The sequence below is a fragment of the Myotis davidii genome, unplaced genomic scaffold (genome assembly GCF_000327345.1).
Source record: "Myotis davidii unplaced genomic scaffold, ASM32734v1 scaffold698, whole genome shotgun sequence".
In the NCBI taxonomy this organism is placed as follows: Eukaryota; Metazoa; Chordata; class Mammalia; order Chiroptera; family Vespertilionidae; genus Myotis; species Myotis davidii.
The window spans coordinates 2,419,166-2,443,772 of NW_006290032.1; the positions used below are offsets into that span (position 1 = coordinate 2,419,166).

The window sequence follows — 24,607 nt, forward strand, 5'->3', positions numbered from 1 at the left end:
TGCATCGCCTCACCCCGGAGCACAGCGCAGAGCCCTAATCTCCCGCTCCGCTCCCGCCAGGAAGCTCTGAGTGGCTGAGTGACGAGCTATATATAGCAGCTGATGTCAGCGGATGCCAGGACCTTCAGCAAGACGCAGTCCCCGGAGCTGAGCGAGGACCATGCCATCGTGGGCTCAGGGGTAGACCCTCGGCCCAGGAGCACCCCTACCCGGCCATCCCGGCCTCCCCTCCACCGGGCCGTCCTGCTGGGAAGCGCGGCCAAGGGCAAGGTGAGTGCACCGCCTCCTGTGTTCTCCCTCAGTTGTCACGGGCTCAGCACTGTGACTCACAAATGAGCCTTCTTCGCCCTAAAGGACAGCTGTCGATGCCAATTTTAAACCGTCCCCTGAAGCGTGCGGCCTGAGCTGCATCCTGTCCTCACTCTGCGGGCTGCGGCCCAGAGGGGCTGGGATGCTGGGGAGGGGGCAGCAGGGACACAGGGACAGAGGAACATGAGCCGGGAGAGCGGGAGGGGAGGGCAGCTCTGTCCCTATCCCCACCGCCTGGGGGTCCTTGTGCAGAGACAAGACCGAGCCCTGTGTCCCCTCTGTCCACTGTGACGCGGCCGTCCGGGCGACAGGCTGTGGCGTCGGCGGGGAAGGCGCAGGCAAAGCCTTCAGCGAGAGCAGGCAGTTCCTCCTAAGGGACAGAGACCCTCTCTAAAGGGAAGATGACGTGACACCCCCAGGGAGCCCTCTGCTGCTGCAACACGTTTGTTTCCACAGGGAACAGGCGATGCTGTCGCACAGCTCCATGGTGAGGCAGAGGAAGCAGCAGGCCGCCGCCATCATGAAGGAAATCCACAGACACGGTACCCTGAGCCCGTGTGGCGTGGACATAGTGAGGACACGGTGCCCTGTGCCCGTGTGGCGTGGACATAGTGAGGGACATGGTGCCCTGTGCCCCGTGTGGTGTGGACATAGTGAGGCACGGTGCCCTGTGCCCGTGTGGCGTGGACATAGTGAGGACACGGTGCCCTGTGCCCGTGTGGCGTGGACATAGTGAGGACACGGTGTCCTGAGCCCCGTGTGGCGTGGACATAGTGAGGGACACAGTACCTTGAGCCCCGTGTGGTATGGACACAGTGAGGGACACGGTGCCCTATGACCCGTGTGGCGTGGACATAGTGAGGGACATGGTGCCCTGAGCCCGTGTGGTGTGGATATAGTGAGGGACACAGTACCCTGTGCCCGTGTGGTGTGGACATAGTGAAGGACACGGTGACCTGAGCCCCATGTGGTGTGGACATAGTGAGGGACACGGTGCCCTATGACCCGTGTGGCGTGGACATAGTGAGGGACATGGTGCCCTGAGCCCGTGTGGTGTGGATATAGTGAGGGACACAGTACCCTGTGCCCGTGTGGTGTGGACATAGTGAGGGACACGGTGACCAGAGCCCCGTGTGGCGTGGACGTAGCTCAGCACTAAGGGGGACCCCCTGGCGTGTTCCCTACCCTGTGGCCGACCGTGCGCTCTCGGCGTGCCTGGGTCAGCGGTGCGGGGTGGAGCCGCCTTGGTCACTAAGCCTTTTGTAGTCCTGTCTCATCTGGAAGCTATTTCCAGAGGAACAGCTGCTGGGCAGGAATGAGCCAGCTGACAGCTGATGTGCCTTCTGCGGGGCTGGCCCCTGAGCAGCACCAGCCTCGACTCTCCCTTCCTTCTGGGCCGGCCTCCCAGTTGTCTCATTGTTCATTCCCCCCGCCCCCGGGGAAACCTTGATTTACTCTCCCGTGGGGCCCACAAATCATTCAAAATAGGCTCTATCTTCCCTTCTTTAAACAACAACAACAGGAGACGTGAAGTGGGGATTCACAGTCATTGCGAACCTCTTTAACCCTGAGCCCAGTCATCACCTTGAGTCATTAACTCAGCGAGATGTTTTGTGTTGGAAATGTTTTATTCACTGTTCCTGGGAACAGGCAAAGCTCTTGTCATCTCAGAGCCTATGATTCAAAACCCTTTTCAAGAGGAATGAGGGGCCAGGCGCCCTCGGCTCTCTCCTTCCCGTCAAGTCCCAGCGGGTGACTCCGAGGCTGATTGTCGTAAAGAAACCAGTTTTGTTCCTGGCGAAGGGGCGTGATGTTAAGGAGAGAGAGCCAGTCCCTTCAGGGCTGATCGGAGCCATTCCCGACAGACATGTGGTTTCTGCCGGAGGCTCCGCGGTTCCTGGACGAGAGCCTGACCTTCCCCATGAATGACCCTGAGACCCAGGCCTGAGGTCTGAGGGCAGAGGGGCCGGGAGCAGCGTGGTCACTCACCTTCCCTGAGGGAGCGGGGGGAGCCGGGGAGATGGTGAGATGGTGTCCCATAGCGGGTCTTGAGGTTGATGCTTTCCTGTTTCCTGGGAGACGCAGTGGGCCCACGGCCCCAGCTCCGTGCCATGCTCCACGATGGCCAACCAGCTCGGGAGAAAGTGAGGAGGATTCAGACTCGGATTCCAGAACTGAAAGCGCCCCGAAGTCCCCAGACACGCGTGCAGGCTTCCTTCGCGTATTTCCTGCCTCTGGGAGTTTACGTGACATGGTTTTTACCCGATCAATGCGGCAAAAATCCGATGGTCACTCGAGTTTGAGGCGAAATTGTTTACCTTAAAACTAGACCTGAGCTGTGTGATCATTTTCTCGTTGCATCATAGTCGTATGTCAGTGGACCCATTTCATGAACCCAGTCTAAATCTTATGTGGGCCCCACTCCATCAGTCCAGACATAGACCTGCAAGGGTAAGAAAATGTTATTTTTATAGCATAACTTCGGTGTTTATAAAATATTTAAAAAGTACAATTCTATCTTAAGGGGAGAAATCCTCAACAGTACCTTCTCAGCCCCAGGCCACATGAGTCTCCAAAGTCCCCCTCGGGGTCACGGGGGAGTCCCACCCCATAGTGGAGTCACAGGCTCTGCCCTTGTCCAGGGCTCCCGGGTGCCAGCTAGCAGGGACCCTCGCCATCTCGTCTCCCTGAGTCCCGCACACAGAGCAGCTCTGTGCGTAGGAGCAGCGTCAGCCACCTGCACTGGCTCCCGCGGGTGTGGTCTCTGGGACCTGGAGATCAGGGGGTGTCATTGTTTAGGGAAGCGGCATTGAGGCTCGGACGGCAGAGGATCTGTTCTGAGCACAGCCCTGCAGACTTCCAACCCTGCACAGCAGCTCAGAGCGGGTGACGCTAGGCTAGGCAAAGCATGCGGCTGTTTCCCTGCCAATGACAAGGCCAACCAGTCACACGGGCCCGGCCCGTCCTTATAAAAACGAACAGGAGGGCGTCCTTGAAGCCCCCTTCCCTGTGCCTCGGCTCTTTTTGTAGAATTATCGTCACATATTTTTTATATCCCTTCGCACCAATCACGGAGCCTGCGGGAGAATGGAAGGTGATCACGGGGTGCTACACGAGCCCCTTCTAAGCAGGAGGTGGCGGTTCGGTCCAGTTCTCGTAGTGGGGGAGACCTAGCAGGGGCGCCTCTGAGATCAGCAGTGGGAAAAGGTGAAAATAAAAAACCCAGAGGTTTACATCTGAGCCTTCACCCTCCTGAAGGAGAAGTATCCTCGAAGAGGAGTGCTCTTCACATAGACTGAACCACGGGAGACCGGACAGACCCGAGTAAGAGGCCGCTACTAGCCACACCCCCAACTGTGTCCTTGTGCGCCCGCTGTGCCTGGTGCCAAACCGCATCCGGACGCGGACGTGAAGATGCTGCACGCCCAGAGGATAACTGACAAGGGTGTCCCTGCCCAGGTACACTGTGTCCTGGGGTCGCCGTCAGCATCGAAGCAGCGAGCCCACGGAGCAGCCGCCCCGCGTTCTGTTGACATACACAGTGTCAGAGCCACGTTGCTCCCGTCCAAGTGCGGCTCTGAGACACACAGAACCGCCCGAGGGCCTGGCCAGCGTGTGCGCACGAGCTAGCTGTGGCCTGTTCTGCAGCGATCACCACCTTCCCCTGTCAGCACCTCTGCTGGGACTGGAAGACCGAGGACAAGATGGAGGGAGAGGCGCAGAGCACCCCTGGCTGCTGTCCGGAAGCAGCAGGGACTAGAAGTAAAACAGCCCCGAGAGGTGGGGGCCCATGTCCCTGATCATAGGCACAGACGTTGCCGACAGCTTCAGAAGCAGGGGGACCCGCCTGAGGCTGTTCTCCGCCTCCGGTTCCCTCCCCCGGGCTCTGCGAGGGCTTGTTTATTTTTTTTTTCCTCTTGGTATGTTTTCAGTTTTGTTCTTCTCCCCTCACAACCTGTGAGCCGCTTTCCTAGCATGCGGAAGAGGACTGGGCGGACCGCTGAGATTTCAGGAAAAGGGCTTGGTTTGTGCATGCGGGAGGCCTCGTCCACATGGGGTGCTGCGGTCAGTAGGGTCCCAGGAGCCCTAGGGTCCAGACCACACATCAGAGTCCTCGCCCGAAAATGAGGAGGCTGGGCGTGCTGACACGTCGGATGCTCGGTTCCTGTCACTGTTTACGGAGCCGTGTGCCGAAGCAAACATCGTGTTTGGAGTACTTCCACCAATAACCGAGGCGATGCCAATATTGACACGGACTGCAGGGTGCTTTGAAACGCACGGAGCACAGCATCTGGAATTTCAGGTGGAAGGCTGTGTGAAGACCCTGTTCCTGTCTAAGCAGATCTTAAACTGTAGTTGATCAAGTCGTCATTATTAACACCAGCACAGCAGGACGGCCTTCAAGGCCACAGATCAGAAAGCCCAGGGCAGAAAAATAACTTGACCTGATGCCTGAGTGCACAAGTCTGTTCGTTTTCTTTGGTTTAACATTTCTCATACCCCCCCCAAAAAAAGATGTTTTATTTTGAAAATCAGTGTAGTTTCTGGCAAGTGTTTAATTGAAGCCACACGATTCCTTACCCAGTGTCTCTGTTGCCCATGCTATGAACAGCAGCACTAAATGATTCTGTTTGTGGAATTCAATCTGTGTCCTGTAATACCTTGGTAATATCATTTCTTCAATGTTTATAGCTTTACACAGCTATTAGGAGATAATATTTGTCTTAACATTTTTGAGAACTTTATTGCTTAGCACTCAAATCAAGGCAAAGAGATATAAAATAGGAAAATCAAAAAAGTTCCACATGTATTTCAATATCAACTTTTTAGTATAGAGAAAATTATTAATAAACTTTTAATCAATTGTAGGCATTATGCAAAATCACAGTCTGTACTATTATCTATACTAATAAAAGGGTAATATGCTAATTAGGCCAGATAGACCAGACATCTTCCAGCCGTCCTTCTGGACATCCTTCTGGACAAAGCCATGGTGGTGGAGCTGAGCAGAGGTGGTTAGGGGTGATCAGGCCGGCAGGAGAGAACAGTTAGGGGTGGTCAGGCTGGCAGGGGAGCCATTAGAGGTGATCAAGCAGGCGGGCAGAAGTGGTTAGGGGCGATCAGGCAGGCAGGTGAGCAGTTAGGAGCCAGCAGTCCGGAATTGCAAGAGGGATGTCCGACTGCTGGTTTAGGCCTGATGCAGGATTGGGCCTAAACCAGCAGTTGGACATCCCCTGAGGGGTCCTGGATTGAAGAAAGTATAGGCCAGGCTCAGGGACCACCCACTCCACATGGACGAATTTCATGCACTGGACCTCTAGTTTTTTATATAACACACTGTACTGGGCAGCAATGTATATTTCATGGGGTCATATTCAATCCACATGGCCACCCGCAGGCAGTCCTGTCGGGGGCAGAGGAAGTCTTGTGGCCTCAGTCAAGCTCCTCAGTGAGCCCCGGGTCCACCTGCAGCTGGGCATTTAGGTGGCTCCCCTCAGGGGTGTGCCCCCTCCACCGGAAGCACAGCTGCCAGGCATCATGGTAAATGTCTGTAAAGTACCTTTTTCTCTTACTCCCATTATTTGTAAGTGGATACCTTTACAAGGTGTGAATGGAATTCACCTACTGATCTTAAATTTGTCACTTTGGCAGGATCACAATTTCAAATTTAAAACACAGCACTTCTTGGGCACACGTAAATCGCTGTTAACTTAAGTTCAGAATATTAATCTATAAAACTAATATGAAAAAGAAAAGAATGTTTCCTTTTGGAGGAATTTAAGCCCAGTGTCTACACATTGAAGACAACACATTGAAGTAAGGTTTGAAAAAGGAGCTGATCACATTTTCACTGATGACTCCTATTCTCCCAATAAAACATGATTTTCCTTTTGGTTCCCAGCATTCAGAGCAGTGTGGCTCCACTGTATCAAATGTTTGTGTAAGATTTTAAATCATAACTACAAGAAGATTGTACATTTGAGGACATTACTGAGAAAGAGCATTGGTAACAATTATTTAGTATTTCTAGTAGATTAAAAATTGTGGATTTTTTGGTGGAAATTGATTTGATTATGGTCAAGACCCTAAAGTTATATGTTGATATCTATCCTTTCACAATTACATAGTTATTCAAAGATAATTTCTGATTTGCTTGAAAGAACAGTAAACTATAATAGATGAAGTCCCATCAAACGATTAAAGAATAAACAGAGAATTCTGCATCGGTGCCAATGACATCAGTAGGAAAGTACGCCCAGCGATATTATTTTCATTGGGTGACCTAATGCCACAGAGACAACCTTCTAATCCATCGGGTCAAGGATGTGCACCCTGACCGAACTGTATCATTTACCAGGCATCAGCTCACACAGGCGGCTAAGACCCTGCAGGGGTTTGTGGTAAAGGGCAGGGAACAGCTGAAGTGGACGCCCTGTGCCCAGCTGGCAGCCTTGCTCAGGCTGAGCGTTTAGGCAGTGAGAGTCCATACATTCGACTCTCCGCTCGCAGGCGGTCTGGCCCTGCTGGACACATCAGAGATTTAAGTATTGGAAGGGAAGGGAGGGGAAGAAAACCTTGGAGAACTTACTTTATGTCTTTTGTTGTTTGTGTATACAAAGTACATCGCCTGTGTTTAGGAGTATGCTAGGAACTACTTAACCACTGGTTCTTTTTTTTGGCGGGTGTGAGGGTGGGGGGAGGATGCCTTTGGTATAAATACTCCCTCCACGGACCATTTCAGTACCATCAGGGTCACTGCAGGCCGACCTGGGAAGAGATGTGCAGTAACAGGACATGGTATAGTTTCCACCTAACGGATACAGGAGTTCTAAGTACCCTCAAGGGCACAGTAACAGCAAAATGTAGTAGAAGATGTAGAAAGAGATCCTTCTGAGTCTTTATAGCTTTGTTTTTAATTTAGTTTTTCTAGTGATTAACTTTATGTAACTTAATTGTGACAACGGCTGTGCTCACGGAGTTTCTCTGCTGGCTCGCGCGTCCCTGAGAGCCGGCCCGTGGCTCCCGTGAGTGTGCGCCTTCGCCCACTGGCCCCTTCCACGCAGCCGCACACATCAGTCGTCCGTGTCTTTTCGTGGCTGGATGGCTCTTCATTAAGCTTTTATTTTGAGGTAACTGTAGTTTCACATGCAAACGCGAGAAATAACTCAGAGCTGCCCTGTGGACCTTCCCCCAGCACTCCCCCTAACCCCCGCAATGATAACGTCTCATAAAGGAGAGTCCTACACCACAGGCAGACCTGGCCCTGAGGTGGTTAAGACTCCTGCCCACCACTACTCCGCTCCGCTCACGTGTGTGTGTGTGTGTGTGTGTGTGTGTGTGTGTGTGTATTCTTTTCTTTTTCTCCCCTCCCCTCCCTTCCCTTTCCCTCCCTTCCTTTCCCTTCCCTATAATGCGATGTGAGTGGGATCATACAGCAAAGGCCTCTGGGGCTGCCTTTTGCACTCCATGCAACTCTCTGGCCATATACCCAGGTGTCGCATGTCCCAATAGCTTGTCCCTTTTTATTGCTGCCTGTCACGGTATGGATGGCCCAGTGTTTTTAACCATTTACCTATTGAAGTACATCTAGGTTCCTCCTGTTTCTGTTTTGTTTTGTTTTGTTTTCATTAAGAGTAAAGCTGGTGTGACCATTTGTATACAGGTTTTTGTGTAAACAGGAGTGTCACTGCACTGGGGTGAATGCCCCGAGCGCTGGTTGTTCTGTGTTGGGCTTTGAACAGAACCCACTCTGTTACTTTCCAAAGTGGCTGCACCATTATCCGTCCTGGCAGCAGAGTGTGAGGGATGAGCTTCCCGGCGCGCCCGGCGCCCTCCCAGCACGAGGTGTGGCTCTAGTCCCCACTCCAGCCCTCAGAGGCCTGTACGGTGATGTCTCCCTGCGTTTTAACTGTAATGTGAAGAAGGCCTTTGACGAGCTGTTCACGTGGTGTGGCACCTGCCCGTCTCTTCCGGGAGATGTCTTCCTTTCTCTTGCCCGCGCTCTCATTGCTCTAATTCAGTGGTTCTCAACCTTCTGGCCCTTTAATACAGTTCCTCATGTTGTGGTGACCCCCAATCATAAAATTATTTTCGTTGCTACTTCATAACTGTAATGTTGCTACTGTTATGAATTGTCATGTAAATGTCTGATATGCAGGATGGTCTTAGGCGACCCCTGTGGAAGGGTTGTTCGACCGCCAAAGGGGTCGCGACCCACAGGTTGAGAACCGCTGCGCTAATTGGATGGTTTGCCTTTTTACTGTGAGTTCTGAGATTCTTCACTCTATTCTACCTACTGTCCAACACACAGACAGCGTGTGTTTTGCAAATATTGTTTCCTACATTGTAGCTTGCTTCTTTTTCATCCTTTAACAGAATCCTTCTCAGAATAAAAGTTTGTAATTTTGATAAAGTCCCATTTCTCAGAGTTTTTTCTCTGGTGGACTGTGCTTTTGCTGTCAACTCAAACAACACTCTGTCCAGCCCTAGAGCCCAAAGGCACAGTCATGTGATTTTCCTATTGCGGGCTGTACAATCGATGATGGAAGGTAGGGATTGATACCTGACTATGGAACCAGTCTCGCATCCGTGGAATTATGTCCACATGTTGCTGAGCTCTACTGGCTGACACTTTGTGAAGGACCTTTGCTTTCATTGGCGTGAGGGACACTGGTCTGTGGCTTTCTGTGTGTCCTCCTTGTTGGGTTTGGGTGTCAGGGTCGTGTTAGCTTAACAACGAATTGGGAAGTGTTCCCTCTCCTTCCGCTTTCAGGCAGAGAATTCTCCAGTGAAGCCTTTTAGCTCTGAAGGCCTCGGGGCTGGGGCCTTGGGGGGGTCTTGTGGTTGGGGCCTTCGGGGTGCAGCCTTGGGGGTGTGGCCTTGGGGCTGGTGACGTGGGGCTGGGGCCTCAGGGCTGGGGCCTTGGGGCTGGAGCCTCAGGGCTGGGGCCTTGGGGCTGGAGCCTCAGGGCTGGGGCCTTGGGGCTGGAGCCTCAGGGCTGGGGCCTTGGGGCTGGAGCCTCAGGGCTGGGGCCTTGGGGCTGGAGCCTCAGGGCTGGGGCCTTGGGGCTGGAGCCTCAGGGCTGGGGCCTTGGGGCTGGAGCCTCAGGGCTGGGGCCTTGGGGCTGGAGCCTCAGGGCTGGGGCCTTGGGGCTGGAGCCTCAGGGCTGGGGCCTTGGGGCTGGAGCCTCAGGGCTGGGGCCTTGGGGCTGGAGCCTCAGGGCTGGGGCCTTGGGGCTGGAGCCTCAGGGCTGGGGCCTTGGGGCTGGAGCCTCAGGGCTGGGGCCTTGGGGCTGGGGCCTTGGGGTTGGGGCCTTGGGGCTGGAGCCTCAGGGCTGGGGCCTTGGGGCTGGACACCTCAGGGCTGGGTGCAGAATGAATAGAGTTTTGACAGAGACAGGGAAATGGAGTGGCACAGATGGAAGGGTTGGCACTCCAGTAGCAGGGACAGCTCAGATGGATCCATAGAACAGTGGGGAGCAACACGGAGCTCATTAGAGGACTCCAAGCAGCGCTGCTGAAACACTGAGTATGGGGAGACTGCATTCTACCACCAGCAATGACAGCTCACGTCCATCCCCTTTCTACGAGCCAAGTGCCATGTGAAGTACTCCGTCTGCAGCCTTGCACTCAGTCCTGCTATCAGCCCTATGGGGTGGGTGCGGTGAGCCCCACTTTAGAGATGAGGACACGAGGGTTAGAAAGAATCAGCACCATATCCATGACTACGTGGTTGGCACGGAGGGAGGCCAGGGTAGGCGGGGCGGCTGAGGGGAGCCTGCATCTCAGGCCCCAGGCCTGCAGTCCGCAGGCGAGGAGGACGGAGTTGAGGGAAGCCCCTGAGATGCATGTGGGTGACGTTTTCCAGGCGCTGACGGCATGGACCTGGGCAAGAAGGTGAGCGTGCCCCGCGACATCATGCTGGAGGAGCTGTCCCACCTGAGCAACCGCGGCGCCCGGCTCTTCAAGATGCGCCAGCGACGCTCCGACAAGTACACGTTCGAGAACTTCCAGTACGAATCCAGGGCGCAGATCAATGTACGTAAAGCTTGGTCGTGGGGAGGGCACACGAATGGGCGCAGTTCCTCCTGGCGTGCGGGTTCCCAGGTTCCCAAGTAAGAGCTCTCCGCATGTTCTTCCCCTGAATGGTCCTGGGGGGACAGGAGAGTGCTGTGTGCGGCTGAGTGTGGGGTTTGGCAGGGACATGGTGAGCTGTGGACTGAGCTGTGGACGTGGCACTGAAGCCTGCCTGTCCTGCCAGCAGCGGGGGAGGGTGGTGGTCTTATCAGGCTGGTTGGTGTGGGTGGGACACTCCCGGGCCCACAGCGCTCTGCAGAGCAGGGGGAGGAGCCGGGGAGCTGCGGACACACGGGTCCCCAAGCACTGACTCCGCATCATGTAGGGCGGGCTGTGCCTCCTAACCACAGAGCTATGTGGGGACAAAACTCCTTGGACAAAAGTTTTCCTAAATTAGAAGCTAGTAAACAATAAAGTAAGACCCGAAGCAGGGAGGCATGGGACAGACTGACATACCTCACCATGTGGGGTTGGGGGGACCAGAAGAGATAAACCAAAGAACTTATAGACCAGGGGTCGAACGACCCTTTCACAGGGGTCGCCTACGACCATAGGAAAACACATACATAATTACATATTGTTTTTGTGATGAATCACTATGCTTTAATTATGTTCAATTTGTCACAATGAAAATACATCCTGCATATCAGATATGTACATGACAATTCATAACAGTAGCAACATTACAGTGATGAAGTAGCAACGAAAATAATGTTATGGTTGGGGGTCCCCACAACATGAGGAACTGTATTAAAGGGTTGCGGCATTAAGTTGGTTGAGAACCACTGTTGTATACTTACTAAAGGCCCAGTGCATGAATTTGTGCATGGGTGAGGGCTGGGCCTATCGGGAGGAGGAGATGGTGGAGGGTTGGCCGACTGGCCGGACCGCCCCAATAGGTGGATGAGGGCCAGACCAGTGGGGGGAAGGGGCCACAGGCGATTGGCTGGCAGGTCCCACCCCCGATTGGGTTGGGGGGGTTGCCAATCAGGGCCAGTGGCCTGGAGTAGGGGCCATGGGTAATTGGCCAGCTGGCCCTGCCCCTAATCAGATGGGGGGGGGGGCAATCTGGGGTGAGGCCGGTCAGGGGGAGGGGCCACGAGGTTGGCCGGCCAGCCCCACCCCCTGATCAGGCCAGTTTGCTGGCCACAGTGGGCATCATAGCGACCGGTCGTTAAGGTCGTTATGGCCCTTCTCGTCGCTGGCTTTTTATATGTATAGATATGCATAGCCATGGACACGGGCCATAGGGTGGGGAAGATGTGGGGGGTGGTAGGGGTTGGGAGGAAGCGGGAAAAGCGGGGAGGAAATGGGAGACCTCTGTAATACTATCAACAACAAAAAATATGTTTAAAAGTGAAAAACAAATAAAGCGAGTAAACAAACACACTCCCTGGTGCTCAATGCCATTTGCTCAAACAGGAAGAATCATTTTAAAAATAGGAGCTGTAGCTGCAGAGTGGGGCTCCCTCCGCTGCTCAGGAACTGGCCACGGGGGGCCACACACCTGCTCCCACATGCAGAGCGGACACAGGACACGCATCCTCAACCAGAGGTGAAGACCCGCGGCTGGTACACAGGCCGTCTCCATGCACTGGCTCCGCGTCACACATAGGGGGCAGGAGGGAGATGGTGAAGGAGAGGAGCCTTCCAGGGGGAGCACAGCAGAAGCGTGGTTCGTGGCAATTAAAACTCTCCTCGATAAATCACTGCAGAGGATATTCAGCAAAACGACCCCATTTCACAGCTAAACTACCTCTGCCTTTAGTGACGAGGGGCTTGGCGAATCCCTAGCATCTTAAATCATGTTGGGGGAGGGGAACGTGCACCATAAAAAGTAATTCTGAAATAACACCAAGCTAAATACACTGGGATTCTGAATATGTGTTCATTTTGCTCAAAAAAGAACCTTTACTCTGTATTTGGCACACATTATAGAACACCTCAGGTGGGGCCATTAATTTATGGCCTTTCATTTTAGTAAATATTTGGCTTTTAGGACAAAGTAGTCTTTTATCCTCATATTTCTATAAAGGTAATTAAGTATTAAAATGTAAAACTGTACCTTGCCACGTCACCTTATAAGTAAATATAGAGATAAACAAGCATTAAAATATTTTCTGCTTATGTCACACCAAAACAAAGTCATAATTGGTCTTTATTTGATATGCTCATTCCTGAATTTTTCTTTCTAAATTTAAAAGATAATTTGACTTTATACACTCCTTATATAGATTGGCCTTTTTAAAAACATACATATTTCCCATATGTAAGTAAACACACTTTATTATAGAGATAAGGTCGAGCCATACTCTGAGGACATAACCAATTGCAATTCTACTTTCTCTGTTAAAATGCAAATTGGCTATTTTTTTAAAGTGCTTTATTATTGCCATAGAATAAATCCTGAGTTATAATAATAAAGAAATTCACCTAAAACTTAGAAGACAAACATCTTTGAAGCATTTTATTTTCTAGAAATCCCAAGTTCTTCCGTCTACACATTTATTCAACTTAAAGGGCAATTTCTTTTTGTTACACAGGACTATTGTTCAGATATCAGATTAAATTTCCCGACAAGGCATATTAGAGAATCTAATTAAATCCCAGCTATAAATAGAGTAGCAATGTGACAATGACGAAGCCCAGTGTTTGCCCAGGATGCTCTGTGTTCGGTTAGTAAAGACTTAAGAAGGAATCACAGTCACCTCATAGGGATGTGGTGACTGTGAATGAGCTGACTGATACAAAGCCCTTGGCACAGCGCCTGGCACGGTGAGGCTCAGAGCGCGGTGATGAAGTGGACTGTCATCCTGAGACAGACCTTGGGTTGACTTCAGGCAAAGCTCAACCAAGACCACGCAACCTAGCGACGCCCCGTGAAACAATGGAGCACCATGGTAGCTAAACCCCGAATGTGTGGAGGAGGCCCGCACAGTGACATTTCCTGTGGGCCTGTCTGATATTTCTGAGTTTTCAGCCAAGTTTGCTTTTGACCAATACAGCACAACCTGGCCATGCAGAATGGGAAACTGGACGGAAGCCCCTCAGAAGGGGGATCACAGCAAGCCCCCTTCACTCCTCCCAACACCCCGGACCCGAGGAGCCCCCCGAATCCAGAAAACATTGCACCAGGTAACTCGGCGCCTTACAGATAGAACCATAAGGTTGCTGTGCATTGAAATGTGTGGCTCAGGTCGCGTGGCTCCTTAGTAAATGGTATCAGAGTGGGACCGCTAGTCTCATTATGGTCAAAGCGGGCAAAGGCAGGTTTACATGAGTGAGTACAAGCAGCACAGAGCTTATCCTTGTGTTCTTATTTATTAATTATTATACTTTCCACGTGAAAAAGAACGGTAGGCCTACTCTTGTAGACTCACCCCACATCGGTGTGTGGGTCAGTCTGAGGTCAATGTAAAACGGAGACCTGGGGGGGCCTGCAGGGACCGCCAGTGGCCTCGTGTCTTTCAGGTGGCTCACTGTATTGGCTGGCAACCACCTGTTACGTTAAACATTAAGTCATTTGTCATTGTATGGACGCGCTTTTTGTATAAATCTGTAGAGTCCGTGGAGTGCTATGACATATATTTGTCTTCCTTAATGTCACAATAACTCCATGACACTTTACTACAGTCTGCACTTCACAAATTAAGACACGGAGGTTGCAAATGGCTATGTATCAATAGTGACTGATGAAGAATGACATCCGGGTCTGGTTCCAGATCTACCGTCACGGGACCATTATGTCTCTGTGTGAAGATAAACTGGGGGAAACACACAGAAATCACACACTGTGTTGAGTAGTGGGATTTTAAGAAAGTATGAAATTTTTAAATGTCCGGTCTCTGCACGCCTGACCTCTGGTCAACTGTAGGAGGAACAGGAAATAAGATGGGGGGATGGGGTGTGACAATGGAGCGCTGAATCCCACACCAAGGACAGACAGCAGAGGCGAGTCTGTCCCAGTGGCCACAGAGCAGTCATCTCACGCCCAGGCTTCCGCAGGGCCTGGTGGGTAAGGAGGGCAAGGGCGGGCCCAGGAGCACAGGGCAGGGGAGGGGGCGTGGGGGACCCGCTTCAGGCAAAGCCCAGGTCTGGAGCACGGACATGAGGACCATGCCAGGAGGCGAGGATGCCATGCTGAGGGGCTGAGATTTTCATCCTGGGAAGTGAGTGACATGGTCAAGTTTTCTGGTCGTAGGTCCCGGGGCAGCAGTGTGGAGGGTGCCCGGGAGGCGGTGGGAGCCAAGGGTGAGCGTGAAGGCTGCTGGGAAAGGCCAGGCAGCAGAGGGGCAGGGCCTGGCCAGGGCAGGAGTGAGGGAAATGCAGAGGACGAAGGGCATTTTCTAGAGCAGTTTCCCCAGGTTCCCTCTGCAGATCCCGTGCATGAGATGTGTAAGCCACCCCTGGGGTGACTGCAGCCAGGTCTCTGGCGGGGGGTGGGGGGGAAGCCCTCGACATTGGGTCCCTCCCGGCATTTGCAATCGGTGCTGAGGAAAACAGTCTGGGAGCCGCTATATTAGAACTCCTCCAGGAGCGCAGTTGGCATCATAGCGGCCTGTGGGAACGTGGCGGGTGGGGAGACTGCTCTGCCTTGGGCATCGAGGGTAGAGGGATGCCATGTGCTGAGAGAGGTTCTTCTGAAAACGTTCCATGCGGGGAAAAAACAGGGGGGCTAGAAAGGCCCTGAGGTCCCCGGGCTGGGAAGTACAGGAGGTGCTGGAACAGAAGGGGCCGGAGATCAACTCAAACCTTGGAGTCACCCCGTGAGAGCCAGGGTGGAGAGGAAACGCCCTGGGCAGGATGACGGGTACGAATGAAGAGCTTCCAGGGACAGCAGGAGAGGGTGGCGAGCCGAGTAAAGATGCCCACAGAAAGGGGCTCCTCTCAGCGGCTGGGAGCAGTCAGAGAGGATGCAATTACTGCACCGCACAGCTACCCCACGGTGGCTGATCAGCATAAAGGGAGGGCAGGCAGTTTGGCAGAGGAGACAGGGCGGTTAGTGACGGGAAAGAGCGTTGGGACCAAAAGCAGGAGGCTGCAGCGGGAGGTCTGGGTGCAGGGCCCGGGAGGCCTGGGTGCAGGTCCCAGGGAGGCCTGGGTGCAGGGCCCACGAGGCCTGGGTGCAGGGCCCGGGAGGCCTGGGTGCAGGGTCTGGGTGCAGGGCCCGGGAGGTCTGGGTGCAGGCCTTGGCTGGGGAGGAGAGACCTGCAGGAAGGACACGGCAGGTACTGGTTGTGGATGGAGAGTGCGGGGCTCTGCCATGAGGGCTTGGAGCGGGCCACTCAGTGCATGTGCCAGCGGTTTAGTCTATGCAGAATTGCTGCGAGGGTTGAGTGGCGCTCACAGACGTGCCTGCTCCTGCGAGAGGAGTGGGCGAGGTAAGACCAGCCGCAGAGAGTCAGGGACAACGTCGAATGGGCCTGGGAAGACCAGGCCTCCCCCAGGGGGTGCAGACACCGCCCTCCCCACGCTGAAGCCTGCGCAGCTCAGTCAGCACGTGAGGAGACAAACTCCCACATCTCTCCCAACACGTCAGCCAGGACGGACACTGTCCACCGCTGCTTCCTGAGCCCAGACCGCAGCCCACACTCGATGGGTATTTTCAAATCAATCCCGAACGGTGATAGCGGAGCCCAGTACAAAAAGGCAGGGGCCCAATTTTAACAATCAAAGGCGTAGCTACATGGACAAGTACACCCTGAGGTGGGGGATCCTCAGAAAATCCCTTTAGGGGGCGTAGCCTGTCCACCACGCGAGGCTGCTCATTCCGAGTGGGGGGGACGGCCCTCCTTCAGGGGTGACTGCATGCCACGCAGGGGCGATGGCGGGGGGCGTCCCGCCCAGGCTCTGCGCTCACTCCTCACTGTGTTTCCCCGAAGGCTACTCCGGGCCCCTGAAGGAGGTCCCCCCGGAAAGATTCAACACCACAGCCGTCCCCAGGTCCTACCAGTCGCCGTGGGAGCAGGCGGTCAGCGACCATCCAGAGCTCCTCGAGGCGCTGTACCCCAGGCTGCTCACGCCCGAAGGCAGGGCAGAGCTGCCCGATTACCGCAGCTTCAACAGGTACTCCCGGGGCTCGGGGCGTGGGGCGACCTGGGGTGGCCGGGCTCTGTGCCCTGCAGGGTCTGGGAAATCTTCTGATAGAAACCCCAAAGCCTGGGGGTGCTGGGAGGAGGGTCCAGGGACTCCAGGCTTCTGTTGGGACTCTGAAGGCTAGCCGTTGGAATGCAGGTGAATGTGGGCTGCCAGTGCTCATGAAAATAAATGCTTGTGCCCACCCACACAGTCCTGGATTGGATAGTGGTCACCTCCTTTAATCAAACTGCCGGCCACGGACCAAGACGGCACCACCGAGAGGCTCAAATGATCTCTACAATGTTCACACACGATGCTCACCAGTCAACTCAAAGTGACCAGGCCTGACCATGAGACAAGACCAAGTGACTACAAGTGAAGAGAAAAACAATAAACAACCCAGACAGACACACAAGATTGGAATATCTGACACTCACTTTAAAGTAATTGTGAGGATCATGTTCAAGAGAAGAGACGACAAAAATGAATAATCCCAGCCCATTGGGAATCGTTTCCAAAAAGGGTCAAATGGAAACTCTACAAAAAACAGAAATACGGCAACTGAAATTGAGAAGTCAAAGTGCTAAGTCACTGGACCCATATAAAATCTGCAGGAAATACAGAGGCCAGAGAAATGCCAACACTGAGAGAGAGAGAAGGAGAGAGAGAGAGAGAGAAATCAGTACAGGTCGGTCTGTGGGACACAGAACCCAGTGTCTTCAGTAATAAATTGCAGGGAAGGATGAGAGGGACATCTGTGGCATAAAAAGGATTTGAAAGAGAGAATTCTGAAAGATAGGCAAAACTAAACCACTGTACTGAGACACGCACCCTTGGGTTATTACCATAGAAAAGGTGTTTTTTGTTGTTGTTTGTTTTCTTAATATATTTGTATTGATTCCGGAGAGAAAAGGAGATGGGAAAGAGAGATAGAAACATCAATGAGGAGAATCACTGATCGGCTGCCTCCTGCATGCCCCCTCTTGGGGATTCAACCTGCAACCTGGGCACGTGCCCTTGATTTGAGTCGAACCTGGGACCCTTCAGACCACAGGCCTACGCTTTATCCACTGAGCCACACCAGCTAGGGCACCATAGAAAGAAGGTTTTTAAAAACATTTTATAAGTTGCTATTGTCATGAAAGTCAAAACACCGCCGAGCCCCGGGCAGGCGAGGGCTGATTGGCAGGACACGCGATGCCCCTGTAGGGACTCTGCACGGCGCCGGTGGCAAGGCGGCTCGCTTTAGAATCAGCTTCTGTGCCTGTCTGTGAGGTTTCTGTACAAGGGCACCATAGAAAGCAAGTTTTTAAAAACATTTTATAAGTTGCTATTGTCATGAAAGTCAAAACACCGCCGAGCCCCGGGCAGGCGAGGGCTGATTGGCAGGACACGCGATGCCCCTGTAGGGACTCTGCACGGCGCCGGTGGCAAGGCGGCTCGCTTTAGAATCAGCTTCTGTGCCTGTCTGTGAGGTTTCTGTACTCGTGTTCATTCAGTGATGGAAATGTTTTTTAAAAGTAAAGGAACGGATTTCATGGCAGACTGAACAGAGCAGGAGGGACTCAGAGACGGACGTGGACAGTGTGCAAAGTGGAGCAGAGGAGACGACGGGTTCCCACTGCAGGGGAAGAGCAGGGGACACACTTGGCAGTGAAGGTGCCAGCAAATGGGTGTGATTAGAGTCTTGGGAGGGAATAAGAGAATAAGGCAGAAGCCATCGCTGAAGAATTCATGGCCCAGGAATTTTCAAAATTGACAAAACACATCAGGCCTCAGATTCAAGAAGTACTATGTGACCCAGTCAACCATGTGGTGGCAACCACGCAGAGGCACAGGGCTGCCAATCAGTGGAAAACCAAAGACCATGGGAACATCTTAAAGCTAATGGAATAACGCCTTTAAAATTATGAAATAAACTAGTGGCCCGTTGCACAAAGATTTGCGCAATAGGCCTTCCTTCCCCTGGCTGCCGGCACCAGTTTTCCTCCGGCACCCGGGACCCAGGCTGTTGGTCCAGCCGCAGCAGCGAGGCTTGGCTTCTCTGCTCCGGCTGCTCCCAGCCCCTCCTTTTTTTCCCCAGCGCCTCCAGCGGAGCCCAGGGTGGACTGGAAGCCTGGGTTGCCCCCGGTGACCCAGGCCCTCAGCCCCTCCTTGAGCGGAGCCCAGGGCAGGTGGGAGCAACCCAAGCCTCCTGCTCGCTCCAGCTCCATGGCCGCCGCCATCTTCAGTCATCTTCAGTCTTCGCTCCGTGCCTGTGTATGCAAATTAACTACATCTTTGTTGGGTTAATTTGCATAGTCACTCTGATTGGCTGGTGGGTGTAGCGGAGTGGCGAGGTGATGGTTAATTTGCATGTTTCTCTTTTATTAGTGTAGCTAATGACCTGCCTATAAGTCTATATCCAGTAACAATACTCTTGAAAGGTAAAAGTTAAAATAAAAACATACAGGCATGTTTCAGACAAAGAAGCTGTTTTAATAAACAAAAGGTATAACTATATAAAAGGAAAAATAAAACTGTCCTTATTCACAAATGACATGATTATGTCCCCAGGAAATTCAAAAGGAGCTCCAGGTTAGTAATTAGAATGAGTAAATTTAGTAAGATCACAGAGTACAAGGTGAACATAAAAATTAATGACATTTTTATATACCAGCAACAAATAACTACCAAATAAATAATATTCATCAAGTTTTACCTTATGATTTACATACTTTAAAATGTATCTTATACTTCAATAAATTTTTATATTAAAAATATCACATAGGCAAAATAATCTCAATAGTTATCTGGGTCTTTAGAAATTGAATGTGATTAAAGCCATCCATTTAATTAGTCCAGAACACATTGTAATCATTTAAAAAAGGTTAAAATAATTTCTCGGTACAAGTTGGGTTAATATCTTTCCTGCAGTAGGTTATTTAATGGTATTTATTTTACTGAACTCAGGTTATGAGAAAATAATCTGACCAGAAAATTTAGTTCCTCTTACAACTATTATACTTTTTTTTAAAAAAAAAAGCTATACAAAGCAGATTAGGAAACACTGCTTTTATTTTATTTACTTATTTTTGCTGTTGTTCTTAATCATCACCTAAGGATATTTTTCCATTGATATTTAGACAGAATGGAAGGGATGGGGGGATAGGGGCGAGGGGAGAAAAAGAGAGAGAGAGAGAGAGAGAGAGAGAGAGAAACATTGATGTGAGAGAGGCACATCTATTGGTTGCTTCCCACACACACCCTGGCCAGGGATTGAGCCTGCAACCGAGGTACATGCTCTTGACCAGAATTAAACCTAGGATCCTTCAGTCTGTAGGCTGATGCTCTATCCATTGAGGCAAATCAGCTAGGGCCCATTATACATTTTAAAAAGAAGACATAATAAGAAGTACATTTTTCCTTCTTTTTCTTAAATAATTCAACATTATTATATTGACTTTATTCTAATACTTTTTTTTTTCATTTTTGCTAAAACAAATGAGAGAAAGAGAGAGAGGTTTCCAAATATTCCCAGAGTCCTTTGCGAAGAGTAACATAATATTATTTGGTGGCCCCACTTTATTATACATAATCACTAGCTATTGTCAGTGATGTGTGGAAGGTGAGATGCAGTCCTGTAGCACTCAGCAGGGTAGGACCGATGAGAAATGCTCCCTACTCTAAGCATGACTTCAAAGTAGCCCACAGTTAGCACAACTGTGCATCTTTGCACTCATTTTGAATATACCACTTAAATATTATGCTACGAGAGGCCCGGTGCACGAAATTTGTACATGGGTAGGGTCCCTAGGCCTGGCTGGTGATCAGGGCCGATTGGGGCTTTCCAGTCTGGCTGCCGGCCAGGGCCTCCCTTCATTTCGTGCCACACTCTAGTGGTCAGTGCAAGTCATAGTGAGCAATGGAACTCCTGGTCTCCTGGTTGAACTCCTGTGGGGACACTTTGCATATTAGCCTTTTATATATATAGATATTTAAATAACACTATATTAAAGCCATGCAAGATGTGAGGAAAATTGAACTAGAAGGGTTCCAGCTCTGCTTCAAAAAGCCGTGTGACGATGCCGTTTAATCCTCGTTGTTTTAATTTCCTCATCTGTAAAAAATGTCCATGATTGCCCTAGCTGGTTTGGCTCAGTGGATAGAGTGTTGGCCTGTAGACTGAAGCGTTCCAGGTTTGATTCCAGCCAAGGACACATGCCTGGGTTGCAGGCTCGATCCCCAGTAGGGGGTGTGCAGGAGGCAGGCGATCGATGATTCGTTTTCATCATTGATGTTTCTGTCTCTCTCTCCCTCTCTGAAATCAGTAAAAATATATTTTAAAAAAATGTCTATGATTGCCTGGCTGGCATGGCTCAGTGGTTGAGAGTCGACCTATGAACCAGGAGGTCATGGTTTGATTCCTGGTCAGGGCACATGTCCGGGTTGTGGGCTTGATCCCCAGTGTGGGGCGTGTAGAAGGCAGCCCATCAATGATTCTCTCTCATCATTGATATTTCTATCTCTCCCTCTCCCTTCCTCTCTGAAGTCAATAAAAATATTTTTTAAAATGTCTATGTTTATATGAGTAAGTACCTTTAAATATGTCATATACATTAGGTATTTAGTTGAATAACTTATATTTCTATACAATCATTTTACAAGATTCTTTACTTTATAGAATAATCAGTAATTGTTAGGGGTGTAAGTCTAGCACTATTAATTAGTACAAATGTAATCCCATTACTGATCAAAGTAAATAAGAAAGCATCTAGTAACTGTGAATCTGAGTGGAACAAGCTTCTTTCTCCATAGATGACCAAGTGTAAAATCACATTATGTCGAATCTATGTTTGAAGAAATGTTGCGGGAATTATAGGGATGCAGGGTTATCTCTGGTAGACTAGTCCAAATCTTTTAGTGGAAAATTTTGTTTCACTATCTTTGACTAAAACTTGAAACTATTTCCAGAGACCTTAAATTTCCTACAAGCAGTCTCACTTTGAATGTTTACCATCTCTGTGAAAGGACTTTTCTACTTTGTGTGCCTAGAGCAATAAAAATTCAAGCAAACAGGATACAGCCTCCATGGTGCCAAAGAAAAGAAAAGGCTGCCTTTCAAACAGCAGCTCTCACTGGGCCAGAGGTAGGAGGTGGAAGACCAGGGATGGAGCGGAAAGGAATGTTTTCATTTACAAGAGAAGAAAATGACCCACAAACTGGGAGGGAAAAACAACACAGAACTGGACAAAAAGGGAAAAAGTCATACACTTAGTACCAAACCCAGATATTGGATTTCAGTGGCTGGGGAACACTTCTTCTTCTATTTAATGCAGGAAATAAAATAAATGGTAAAATTTATATCTGGAATTCATAAACATAAGATTAATTGACCAGATTCAGCCTAAATCTAGAAGTGAAGTCCAGCATCTTGTATCCAGTGGAAACCATATATTCTTAAACTCCCAGGATGGATGTGTGTAAGTTTGGCTGCCTGTCATCACAAAAACCAAACCCAGAGGCCAGAGAAAAAGGAGACAGGTTTATTTAAGTGCCGGTTACCTGAGAAGATGGGGATTCTCTTGTCCAGAGCCCATCTCAACACCACAGTGCAGGCAGAGGCTTTTATAAGGAGGGAGAAGGAACGCAGGACAAAGAAATCAAGGGAAAGGGTTGAAAAGTTCTCTGCATGCAGATCAGCACAGTCCACTCTGATAAAGATCTTGAAACTGGTCAAGTGATGGGCTGGTGTTTGTCATCCTGGTTCTACCTTATATCGTGGTCAGCAATTCTCCTAGAGCTACGATGACTAAAGGTCAGAGTGTGCAGCTTCTGAAGTTAGTTCCTAGGACTCTTATACACACACTAGAGGCCTGGTGCACGAAATTTGTACATGGGGGTGGGGGTGTTCCTCAGCCCAGCCTGCACCCTCTCTAATCTGGGACCCCTCGGGAAATGTCTGACTGCCGGTTTAGGCCCGATCCCTGTGGACATCCCTCTTGCAATCCAGGACCACTGGCTCCTAACTTCTCACCTGCCTGCCTGCCTGATCACCCCTAACTGCCTCTGCTTGCCGGCCTCATGCCCCTAACTGCTCTCCCCTGCAGGCCTGATCACCCCTAACTGCCCTCCCCTGCAGGCCTGATCACCCCCTAACTGCTCTGCCCTGCCGGCCTGATTGCCCATAACCACCTCTGTCTCGACCCCTGCCACCGTGGCTTTGTCCGGAAGGATGTCCGGAAGATGTCCGGTCTAATTAGCATATTACCCTTTTATTAGTATAGAATAGATGCTGTTTATCTACAAGCTACATATCAGTCAGAGTCAGCATTTGCAGAAACAACGTCGAAAGAATGGTGGGGGGTGGTTACAATCCCCAGTTACATGAGCAGCCCATGCAGTTGTGTGACCCCGACTGGAAGGGCCATGCTTGCCATGATGTTTTGCTCTGTTTCAATAATCTTAATGTTGTTGTTGTTGATCCTCACCCGAGGATATTTTTCAGTTGATTTTTAGAGAGAGCGGAAGGAAGGGAGGGAGAGGGAGAGAGAAAGAGAACATTGATGTGAGAGATCTACCTGCTGCCTCCCACACACACCCCGATGGGGGCTGGGAACAAACCTGCAATCTAGGTACACACCCTTGACTGGGACTCGAACCTGAGATCCTTTGGTCTGAAGGCCGATGCTCTAACCACTGAGCAATGCTGGCCAGGGTGATAGTCTTAACAATTATTAAGAATGGCCCCCCAGTTTTTATTTTGTACTGGGCCCTACAAATTTCAAAACTGGTCCTGATGCTGGGCTCTGAACTTTACAAGTGTTTCATTTTACCCTCAGCAACTCTGTATTCAGGATATTCTTCCCTTAGGCCCGTGGTCGGCAAACTACGGCTCGCAAGCCACATGCGGCTCTTTGGCCCCTTGAATGTGGCTCTTCCTAAGCCTTAGGAGTACCCTAATTAAGTTAATAACAATGTACCTACCTATATAGTTTAAGTTTAAAGAATTTGGCTCTCAAAAGAAATTTTAATCATTGTACTGTTGATATTTGGCTCTGTTGACTAATGAGTTTGCCGACCACTGCCTTAGACTAACTATCATATTCCACGATGTGTTGTTCTTTTCCTCATGTCTCACTCTAAACTTCCCTGTGGACTCATTGAAGTTAATAATAATACCGCCTTTTCATCTGTGAGTTCCACGCACACAGCAGGGTAGATATCTTAAGCAATCACTTCTTTCTTGTATGAATAAATGAATGAGTCAGCAAATGAACAAACTATTTCTTTACAAGGGTACATCTCTAAAATGATAAGATACTGTCTTATCATTTGGGCACCTTAGACATCCAAGAATAAGAGGCTTTGCTTATGCACAGAATGAAATGTGAGTGGTAAAGACTCTCCAATTCGTTAAATCAAATGACCAGATGTGGGACGTGACCAGGTCGCGGCATCAGGAATGTGACAGCCACATGGCTGGACATCAGTCAGACACGGCCCCCGTGGGTGGATGTTCCTGCACGCGCTGCATTTAGAAACTGACCCCTAAAGACCCAACCCTCCTTACAGCATCTCTTGAGGGTGTGGCGTGGGCTAGTGACTGGACAAGCAGGCTTCTGGGGGCCTGGGTTGAAGTCCCGAGTCTACAACTTCACAGGTGTGTGGGGGGCTCTGAGCAAGTCATGTGATAGAGCGTTCCTCCATGTCACCCCAGACATAGGCATGTAAATAGGACCAGCTCCTAAGGTTGTTGTGAGGGTCTATGAGACAATCCGTCAAGCCGTGGCACTGGGCACCACACAGGAACTGGTTAGATGCTGACACTCAGGACACGCCCTGGTGTCTCAATTAGCACCTGCACTTCAACAGGGGCCCACGGTGAGCAGCACTTCAGACAGCGGCCGGTGCACGGTGCCCCGTCCTGCTGTCATCGCTAGTTGTCCTTCTGAGGTTCCATGCTCAGGGGCACCTTCATGAGGACCCAGATCCTGGTTCAATGCTAAGAGTAACGCCGACCCAGGCCCTCTCGTGAGCCCTGGGTTATGGATACGGACCATCAATGCTGCAGTAATTGGCCAAGGAGCGTGAGCTGGGCTAGTCGCTGGGAAGTTAGGACTCACAGGCCATAGGACCCATGCAGGTGGAATGGAGACGGGGAG

At 50.8% G+C, this 24,607-nt stretch overlaps 1 protein-coding gene across 1 annotated transcript in view; it reads left to right on the forward strand.

Annotated features, from left to right (window-relative positions):
* The first annotated feature begins 137 nt into the window (after positions 1-137).
* Positions 138-24,607, forward strand: part of MYOZ2 (myozenin 2) — a 25,217-nt gene continuing 747 nt past the window's right edge. The window contains exons 1-5 of the mRNA XM_006762891.2: positions 138-270; positions 766-851; positions 10,177-10,346; positions 13,391-13,520; positions 16,268-16,451. Coding sequence (XP_006762954.1) covers positions 776-851; positions 10,177-10,346; positions 13,391-13,520; positions 16,268-16,451 — 560 coding nt within the window. The 5' untranslated portion in view covers positions 138-270; positions 766-775. The remainder of the gene's footprint in view (positions 271-765; positions 852-10,176; positions 10,347-13,390; positions 13,521-16,267; positions 16,452-24,607) is intronic.